Below are 10,019 nucleotides of genomic sequence, written 5' to 3'. Positions count from 1 at the left end.
AGCCTGTTTCTAGCCCGTGAGTGCAAGAGAAGCCCTGCACCAAGGGGTCCTGCCTCCAGCACATCCCAAAGCCATGTCCCACCAACCCCAGTGTGTGTCCACCTCCCCCTCCTCCTTGCTGGCTGTTTCAGCTGCTGGGTAAGGAGTGCTCTGCATAGGAGCACTGACCAAGGAGAGCCTTCTTGGTCAGCTGGGCAGGGATGGGAAGATGAGGCTCCCAGCAACATTCTCCAGCCTGGTGGGCACATCTGCTGGATCCTTTGACTTTTCTAGTCCACTATTTTCTCATCCTAATCAGGCTGTCCAATGAACCCTGCAGACAAAGTCTGGGCCACATGGTCCACCAGGTGCAGCTGCAAAACATGGCCCTCTTAGGTGTCTTTCTTCTGCTCCTGGTATTGACTGCCCTGATCTCCTGCTATCTCCTGTTATGTGCTTAGTACACAGAACTTGCTCACCATTAGGAGCTGAATTTGATGAAGCCTTACACCACCAGTTGTGAATTTCCACCCAGACAGGCTGAACTTTTACCAAGTTAAGTAAGAGGGGGCCCCAGAGCTGGTTTTGAGCTGGAAGATAAGGAAGCAGGGAAGGCTGCTACCATCATGAGGTCAGCTGACACAGCAGTCTTAGAGATAAGAGCAGAAACGGCCCACCCAGCGACAGCGAGGGGATCCAATAAAGAACAGGAATACCCCAGATCTTAACATTACTAGTGGTCAGAGCAGTCATGTGAGGGCTGGGGAACTTACATCGTAAGGATTTAATTGCCCAAGGATTTCTTTGATTTGGATTCCTCTTTGGAGGTACCAAGCTCAAGCCGCTCTACATGTCAGATAAATAAAAAACCCATTTCCTCAATGGATTGGCAACTTGTCTTCTTCAAGCCCTGTTGATGGTGGCATAAAGCCTGGCAGGTGGGATAATTCCTTCAACAAAGCCCAGGGCCCAAATGGGCTGTGTGAGGTTGGAGATAAGGTAAGAAGGGGAACTACATGTGGACAATGCAGGACTCCAGGCAGGTGATCCCACAAAAGTGCACATCAGGAATGGGATTGTTGGGAAGAGCACTCCCAGCCCAGGCTGTGCTTTGGGACTCTTTGCTCCTGGTAGTGCTAGAGCAGATTGCTGGAGCCAGTCACATCAGCGCCTGCTGCTCCCACCCCTCCTTTTCCCAGCATCTCACAGCATTCTGGGCTTTCTTATAGCCCAGTCAGGAACAGTTTTGTTCCCACGAGGCAGGAGAAACTTGCCATCAGAACGAGATGGATTTTTCTTCTTTCTTCCCCCGCATCCTGTCCTGTCCCCTCCCTGCTACCCTTCCCGCCCCCTTTTCCTGTTTCCCCTTTCCTGTTTCCTTTCTCTAGGAGTTTGCACCCTTCTTCTCCTTGTATTTCTTATGGTAACTTTAGCCCAACTCAGCCTGGAGAACTCATCTAGCAGCACTGTGGGAGTCTGGTCCAAGGCAACCTCTAAACCTCCAAGATCCCAGGGATGGTGTGGAAAACCCTTTCAGTGTTTTCTTAAGGAATAATACAGCAGAATTAACCTTCCATCCCCAGATAAAGCTCAGACTTCACTTTGACCTTCTCATCAGTAAGACCTACACAGCAAGGTCAGAAATGGTTTGACAGAAACCCTTTGCACCATGCACAGCTCACAAATACAGGGATTTGCCATCCCACCCATGCAAGTTGAAGAAGGTGGAAGACCCAGAACAGCTGAAGGAAGAAGAGGGCTGGACTTGCTAGAGTGCAGAGAATGGTACCCTGGAGGTACCCTGGAGCTCTGCACACTGTCAGAGCCCAGGAATGACCACTGGTTTGTGAGACCCAGCTATGCACCAGCCAGTGCCACTTTGGAGAGGCGCTCCGCCTGTCCTTGCTGTGGGCAGGAACCCCCTTGGGTTCCTGCCCACAGTGTCCAAATGAGGGAAATGAAGATGGTGAGGCGGCTTGAGAGGAAGCTTTGTGTGGAACAGGGGAGGTCACTTTGTCTGTCCAGCCTGGAGAAGCGATTGAGCACAGAGCTCATTGCAGATACAACTTACTGATGAGGAGGGCCAGACCCTGATCCCCCTCTGTGCTGACCCATCACAGGTCCGAGGGAATGGCTGAAGTTGTGTCAGGGGAGGTTCAGTCCAGTTTATTAGGGACTGGTTCTTCCCCCAGAGGGTGCTGGGGCACTGGAACACCTCCCAGGGCAGCGCTCACAGCAGCTCTGACAGAGCTCACGGAGCCTTTGGGCAGTGCTCTGGGGCACAGGGTGGGACTGTAGGGTGTCCTGGGCAGGGCCCGGAGCTACCTCAATGACCCTCGCGGGTCCGTTTGGGGTCGCTTGGGCGCACTCTGTGACCGGAATGCCTGGGCACGACCAGAGCCAGGCAGGGGCCAGGGGCTGGCCCAGCCCTGAGGCGACGGGGACGCTCCCACGGGAGAAGCCCCCGCGCTCAGCGAGGCGAGCGAGGCCGAGCGCAGTGGGGCCGCCCAGCGCCGCCCTCCCAGCGCCAGCTGCTCGGCCCCGGCTGCTGGGCCCCGCTGCCGCCGGGCGGCCCCATCGAGCCCCCGGCCCGTCCCCGGCCCGCCCCCGCCGCCTGGCTCCGCCCGGCCCCCGCCGCACACGGGCGGAGCGTGGGGAGCCGGCGGCGCCGCCGCAGCCGGGCCGGGCCGCTCAGCGCTGCCGGGGCCAGCGGGGCCGGCCGCAGCTGCCGCCGGGATGACGCTCAAGTCGGGGCGCAGCGACGGCGGCGGCAGCATGAGGACGGCGCTCTCCGACCTCTACCTGGAGCATCTCCTGCAGAACCGGCCCAAGCCCGAGGTGAGCGGCCCGGTGCGCCCCCAGACCCCGCGGCTCCGCCTGCGCCCCGCTCCTGGCCCCATCCCCGGCACGGAGCCCGGCACGGAGCCCGGCGTGCTCCGCTCCCCTGCGGGCCCTCAGCCCAGCGCCCTGCGCCCGGCTCGGGCCCGGCACGGCTCCCGGGGGTGCCGCTCCATCCCGTCCCTCCCGCACACGGAGAGAAGCAGGGTCCCACAGGCAGGGACCCCGCGCTGCCCATCCAGCTGCGGGCCCCAGCAGCCCGGGAGCAGCGGTGCTCGCTGGGACGCGGGTGCCTCCGGGGAATGGTCACCCAGCACTGCCGGCAGGGCAAAGAGCTGGGTGCAGGCGAGCAAGGCTCCAGCATCCTGCCGCGGAAGAGATTGTGCTTGTTTTGCTGCAAAGTTGTAGCTGGTCTGAACTGGAACTGCCTGTCACATGAGCTGATTCAGCTGCTGAGCAACCTCCCGGTCCACGGCATGGGCTGCAGGAGGGCGGGGGTCTCTGCCCCAGGGACGGAGGATGCACGCAGCCCCTCTCACACCTGCCCGGGACAGGGAGTGAGCCCATGGCCGCATGCACCGCACCTCCAGCAGGAGGAGGGCAGGCTGCACCAGCCCTCTCGGTTCTGCTCGGTGGGCTCCTTCCTCACTCAGTGTTCTTTGGGGTGGCTTGGGTGCAGCTGGGAGAGGGTTGGCAGTTGCCACTGTTAAACAGCTGGTGCTTTTCTCCCAGCTTTGAAAACGCATCCTTGGTGATGCCATGGCGTAATGTGCCTGGGCTAAGGAGTCCTTGCAACTGTGGGGAGCCTCTGAGAGAGAGCAGGGAGGAAATTTCCCTAAAGGGCTGTCCTTGCCCATCGTGTTGGACACTTAAACATGAAAAAGAGGCCTGATCAGATCTGTCTCACACCAGTGGCTCATTTGCTTCTCATGGTTCGACCCTGACGGGATGCTTTGAGAAAAACAGTAGGAAAAATATAATTAAAGCAAAGTGTCTGGACCAGGCAATGACTGAGAGATCCAGGCAGAGGGCCTGTCTGGCTGCAGACAGAGCAAGGATAAATTGCCAATAGCAGCAGAGCATGGAAAGTGTAGGAGCTGCCCTGCAGCTTCCTGGTGTTATAGTGTATTTATTTCAGTAGGGATAAAGGGAGAGATGGTGAACGGAGATCTGCATGAGGCCTTTTAAAAGGAGCTCTGTACTGCTGGCTTCCAGCAGTGCCCTGAGCTTGCCAGTCACATATTCTGTCTCTGTGTCATGGGTATGCAGAGATGGCCCAGGGTGGCTGTGGCCCCTCCATGGGACACCAGGACCTCCCCCAGCAGCAATGTCCCTTCTTGGGAAGGGTGCTGGGTCTGCCTGGCTGCTCCTGGTCTGGAGTCAAACAGGGTGACTGGGAGGTTTCTCTTCTGCATTTTCTTTGGCAGAGCCATGTGCTGGGAAGTGCTGTGCTGTGTTCCTCACGTGGTGGCAGGGCATGCAAATCATGGCAAGTGGAAGCCATGTTATTGCTAGAAAACAGCCCCAGGCCTCTCCTCTTCAGCCTCACAAATGCCTGCATATCTTTGCCATATCTCCTGACTGACAAGTAGAGATTTACCAAAAAGGTGTGGGCTTTATTTCCAGCTGTTGCACCTGGCAGGATGACCTTGGGCTTGTCCCTTTATCACCTGTGACTCAGTTCCCCAGCTGTAAAATGGGCAGCAAATGTGACCTTTGGGAGTTTGGTGGAGAAAAGGAGGGTACTTCTGGGGAGAGCTGATTTGAGGGTGCAGAGGGAGCACTGCACTTGCCTCTGGGCAGCAGCTCTCAGCATCCAGCTGGCAGCAGCTCCAAGGCAGACTGAGGCTACAGGGAGCAAATCCTGAATCAACCACAGGTAAAACTCGGTTAAAAGCTGAGCTAAAACTTCTGGCTTTGACTAATGACGTGGGGAGGGTTGGTTCCAACTTTTTAATCCCAAATAAAGTATTTTTCTGTGTGGCTGTGTATCACAGCTACAGGGAAAGAGCTGTTTTGCAGGGCTTGTTCTGGAAGCTGGGATGGAGTGGCAGGGCAGCTCCTCTTTCTGTCAGTGTTGTGGTTTCAGTGGCTGTCCCTTGGAGGTTACCAGCTTCACAAACACATCTGGAAGGCTGCATCAGCCTTTTCTGGTGGGAAGGTGGTGCCTCAGCAAAACTGACTGTGCTGCTTTGAAAATCTGGCCCATCTCCATTGCAGCACTCTGTGATCTGGAGTCAGTGTGAGGGCACACAGAGCTGGCAGCACCTTCTGGCTGCCACGACCATTTTGTATCCTTCCTATTTCTCTTTTCCCCTCCCCAAAGAGACCTGTTGGTGTTGCTGGGCCTTTTCCTGATGTCAGCGATGTAATCCTTTTTTGGTTTAAATGTTTGCTGGTTTGATTCTTGTTTTTAAACTTCAGTCATATTGCTAGAAGGGGTTTTAGGTGAGATTGTTCCTGTGGCTGTGCAGGCAGACTTGAGAAGTCAGTAGCCCCTGGCAGAATGAATTACTTCTAAATGTCTACGTGGCTGTAGCTCCCCAGCCTGCTGAAGCAGCCTTAAAGCAGCTTCCAAGATCCGTTTTTTTTTTTTTTTGCTACTTTGCATTTTTTTACACATTGCTGTGTTTTTTAAGCTGTATAAGACTGAGATGGACAGATCCTGGATGGGGAGGGAGGCAAGGCTGGAAGCACTGGAGGGTGGCAGGAGATATTGGTGGGTCAGGACATCTCTGCACCAAGCAGTGCCCCAGCCTCCCTGCATGCACCCATGGTGATTATAATGTGAGGGGTCATGATTCATGGAGGGAGCTGGGATTTCGTTCCTCAAAGTATTAGAACAGTGTGTCTTCCTGCCAGCCAAGAGGGCAATCCCAGAGAAACCTGGCTCCAGGATTGCTTCTTGCATCCAAGCTGCTGTACTTTAGGGGCCTGCTTGGCAAAACCAGCAGTACTTTTCTCCACATACTGACCAGGCAGCCCTGTTTTTCCAAGGCTGCCTGATACTGAAGTCTCCTGGTTGGAGCAGCAAGGAGAGCCCAGGAACCAAATCTCTGAACGTGCCCTTTGCTCTGTAGTGCTGCTTTCCTCAAGTGCTGCTTCAGCCTCCTGCAAACAAGCTGCCCAGTTAATGTTTGATTTGCCCAGCCTGGTGGAGCCAGCACAGCAGCAGCCCTGGCAGACAGTGCTGACCCCACTGGGGGACAGGATGCCAAGTCCTGGGATCCTCACCACATTCTCTGTTTGTAAACACTGCCCAAGGAGCTGGTACATTCCCTCTGCCCTGGGATATGGGGCAGAAATCTTGTAGGAAATGCAGACAAGGGGTTGTGGGGCACTTCTGACCCACAGAGCTGGTGGCTCTTGTGTGCATTGCCAGTGCAGCATTTGTGCAGGAGGATTTGTACCCCTGTGAGCCAGCTGCAAGGCACACAGGGCTGCTGGACAGCCCTGTTGCACAGCTCAGCCCCCAACCTCTGTGCCCCACATCTGCCCCAGCACGGGCCCTGGCAGTGACAGAGCCAGGGCTGTGCACAGCTGGCAGTGGCTGGTGGCCACGAGCTGGCTCTCAGCAGCACTCACAGATGTTTCCTGTGGAGCAGTGCACAAGGAGCAGACTCTGGCCAGTCACCAGCATGACTTGAAAGGCTCTTGAGGTCACAGACTGTGCTGGGCCAAGCCAGCCCTGAGCGTGGCAGCTGCCAGCAGAGTGCGAGGCAATCCAGCCAGCCAGCTCATGTGCATGGGGCATGAGAGCCACACACATCTCCTGTTTCTGGGTGCCTGCCTCAGGGCTGAGTCTGCCACCCCAAGGGTTCTGGCTGTCCTCATGAACCAGCCATCCTCCCATCCCCACCCACTGGGTGCCCAGTGCCATCAGCAAAAAAGCCACACCATCCCAGCGTGGCTCTGGTTTTGGAGGACCCTTCTGCATTCAGAGTTGCCATCAGGTGACTGGTGACCATCCCCAGGCACAGCAGCCAGTCTCTGGTGACAGACCTTGTTCTCCAGGAGTCACCAGGGTGACACTGGTGCTGTGTCAGCATGGAGGGCTGGGTGTTTTCTCCAGCTCTCAGCAAAAAGCAAAGGTCGAGGCCAGGAGGCTCAGCTGATGGGGATGGTGAGGATGGGAACTCCCAGTCCCTGGAGCAGACTGTGCAGTCCTGGTTCACTGGGCTCTGCTGAGCCTAGAGGTTTGAAGCCAGGAGCTGCATGGTCTAACTCCTTCCCAAGGCATGACCAAGATAAGTATGATCTGTGCTGACTCCAAGCACCTCGTGGGCACTTTGGCCTCAGGTCAGGCTGGAGAAGGTCCTTGTCCTCCTACTCCTCCTTGCACCTGCTGGTCTGGCACAGGGGACAGCTGACAGAGAGCTGTGGGACAGCCCTAGGCATGCACACTGCTGGATCTGTTCCTGTGCTCTGCACATGGTGTGGTAGCATCGTGCCCTGTTGGGCTGGCAGGCCAGGCTGGGGGGATGGATACAACTTGTTCTTCCTTCCACCCTGCAAGTCCATTGCCTGGCTGCTGTTCTGGCTGGGATTCAGCCTTCTCCTCCATGTTTATGCCATTGGCAGCTGGAGCCCACGTGGTTCCCTTTTGAGGAGGAGGTTGGTTGGCACTTCTGGAAGTAGTTGGCTTAAAAATAAATCACTGCATGATGGGCACACAGCTCCCTGAGCCCTTCTCTCCCTGGCCTTTCTGGGGGCTGTGACAGTGACTGTGCCTGCTCTGTCCCTCTCTGCCAGCACCTTTCCTGCTATCCTTGTTAGTCCTGACTCTGCTGTCCCTTTCTTTGGCTCCTTCCCTGCTTTCTGCCGCTGCACAGGGCTGGATCAGCCAGCAGCATTCCAGCACATCCCTAGCAAAGCTCATATTATTGTGGTTTGGTGCCATGGCTGCAGCCCAGGAGCAGGTGCTCTTCACTGGCCTGGCCAGATCTGCCTCCTCCCCTGGCAGTGTGGGGCTGCAGCTTCTCCTCTGCTCCTGGCCAGGGGTCAGGCTGGGTGAGACTGAGCTGGGGCAGGGCGCTCAGGCTGAAATTTCCCAGCCCCTGGCATGGAGCTTCTGGCCCTGGTGCTCAGCTGACCAGTCAGGCTGTGTGAGGAGAGGTGTTGGCTCTGCCTGTCTGTGCACTGCCACATCACTGATGCAGGACTGGAGCTGATGAGGACCTTGCTGGCTGTCCCTGCAGCTTTGCTGGCTGTGGCTCTCAGCTCAGGCAAGATGGGATGGAGGGTGCAGGCTGCAAACTGGGCAGCAAAGCCAAGAGTCTGGCGTGGAGTGGGACTGTCAGGAGGGTTTGTTTTGCATCCTGAGCTGGTGTGGGAATTTGTGCCAACAGGGCAGAGGCTGCAGATCAAAGCTGGTGTGGGTTTTGCTGGGCTAGCACTGATCTGGGAGAGGCTTGAGGAAAGTCCACTGCACTTGGGGACAAACAGGCACATTTGTGAGCTGTGTGGAGACATTGCCCAGTGTGTCTGAGGGATTTAACAGGACTGTGTCAGGCTTTCTTGGGCTGAGGGAGAAGCTCACCAGGCAGGATGGATTTGGAGGTCTTTGTGTGGGACCCCAAGCACTCTCTGTCAGCCCTGGTGCCAGCACATGCTGGAAACCAAGGACTGAAAGCCTGACTTTCCAGTGCAAACCAGCATGAAAGGAAATGGGGCTGAAAGGGGAATGGGATGTTTCTGGCTGGCTTGGTTCAGTGCCTGAATGTTGTGTACGTGGCATTGCACCTTGTCAGTTGCCCACTGATGTAGGTCAGGAAAGGTTGAACTTGCAAACTAAGCTAGAGCAAAGCCTGGCTCCAGTTCTCAGGGGTGAGTCCCAAACTGTTCTGTTCACTTGGTGAAGAAATCCTGGGCTTTACACTCTGCAACAAGCTACCTGTGAGCCAAGTGCTGCTGCGACACACAAGGAGTGTTTGTGACTCTTTGCTTCAGAAGATCAGCTGTGAACTCTTTTGGCTTCTTCTACCTGTAGCTTTTCCAAATTTTTCTTACCTCCTGTGTTTCCCACCTGGAAAACTGCAGATGAAACCCACATCCACATCTCCAAGGCTCAAGTTCTTCTGCTCCTTTTCTTTTCTTGCCCTTAGTGTCTTCTCCTCCCGTGTGCTCCACATGCACCACAGGCACCTTAACTAACTCCAAAGTAACTCAGGGTTAAGTAGCTGAGCCCCAGAGCAGGGATCAGCATTCCCAGGTGGAGCCCCTAAACCGTGGTCTCTGTTTTGCCCCGACAGGCCATGACTCAGTCCCCACACACCCTGACTGAGGACATTTACACCAACGGCTCAGCGACCCTGGGCAGCCCCTCGCACGGCGGCCGCGAGGTGCGCAAGATCCGCCTCGTGCAGTTCGAGAAGGTCACCGAGGAGCCCATGGTGAGAGCTGGCAAGGCCCCAGAGCTGCATGGCACCCGGGGGTGGAGGGGCAGCCCGAGCTGAGCCAGCAGCCTGGCTTGAGGGAAGCAGTCCCTGGAGATCCCTGCCATGGGAAGAAGGTGTTGGACTCTGCCTTCTGCCCAGGGAGCCGAAGCGAGCCCCGCAAAGGGTGGTGATGCTTGTGCCAAGAGGAGCTGCAGCAGCCTGAGTTGGTCTAGCAGGGTCTTCCCCCCAGCCACTGCACAGCCCACTGTGGACATGGGCCTGGAGAGGACTTTGTGAGGGCAGGAGAGCTCTCCCCTGCAGTGAGCAGTCATGGATTTTCCTGTCTTGCAGGGAATCACGCTGAAGCAAAATGACAAGCAGAGCTGCATGGTGGCCAGGATCTTCCATGGGGGCATGATTCACAGACAAGGTAACGAGGCCTTTGGAGAAGTGGTGCATGGGGTGCACGTCTGCAGGTGGTTTCTTCCCATGCAGCAGTAATGCAGGTCCTCAGGACTGCTGGCTTCCCCCTGTGACATGGACATCTGTGCCTGTTCCTCCCTTAGGGATGTGTCAGGAGCTTGGGACTCACTGCTCCCTCTGCATGGTTGCCATGTTAAAACACTGGAGGCTTTAGGGACAAATAAAGGGTTGGGGGAAGGGCTCTCCCAAAAAGGAACTGGAGATCATCTGTCTCTGTCTCGTGATGGGGTCACTGTAAGAAGAGATGGATCATACCCCAGGGACCTTGGGGGAGGCTCTTCCCATTCCTAAAGTACACAGGTGGGACAGGCATCCTGTAGATTGGCTCTGCAGACAAAAAGA

The 10,019-nt window shown here is 56.3% G+C and overlaps 1 protein-coding gene across 1 annotated transcript in view; it reads left to right on the top strand.

Annotated features, from left to right (window-relative positions):
• The first annotated feature begins 2,591 nt into the window (after window positions 1-2,591).
• MPP1 (MAGUK p55 scaffold protein 1) overlaps window positions 2,592-10,019 on the top strand; it is an 18,522-nt gene continuing 11,094 nt past the window's right edge. The window contains exons 1-3 of the mRNA XM_074551681.1: window positions 2,592-2,817; window positions 9,069-9,209; window positions 9,546-9,624. Of these exons, the coding sequence (XP_074407782.1) occupies window positions 2,716-2,817; window positions 9,069-9,209; window positions 9,546-9,624 (322 nt within the window). The 5' untranslated portion in view covers window positions 2,592-2,715. The remainder of the gene's footprint in view (window positions 2,818-9,068; window positions 9,210-9,545; window positions 9,625-10,019) is intronic.

Source organism: Zonotrichia albicollis, chromosome 14 (assembly GCF_047830755.1).
Source record: "Zonotrichia albicollis isolate bZonAlb1 chromosome 14, bZonAlb1.hap1, whole genome shotgun sequence".
Taxonomy (NCBI): Eukaryota; Metazoa; Chordata; class Aves; order Passeriformes; family Passerellidae; genus Zonotrichia; species Zonotrichia albicollis.
This window is presented reverse-complemented; position numbering and strand designations above follow the sequence as displayed.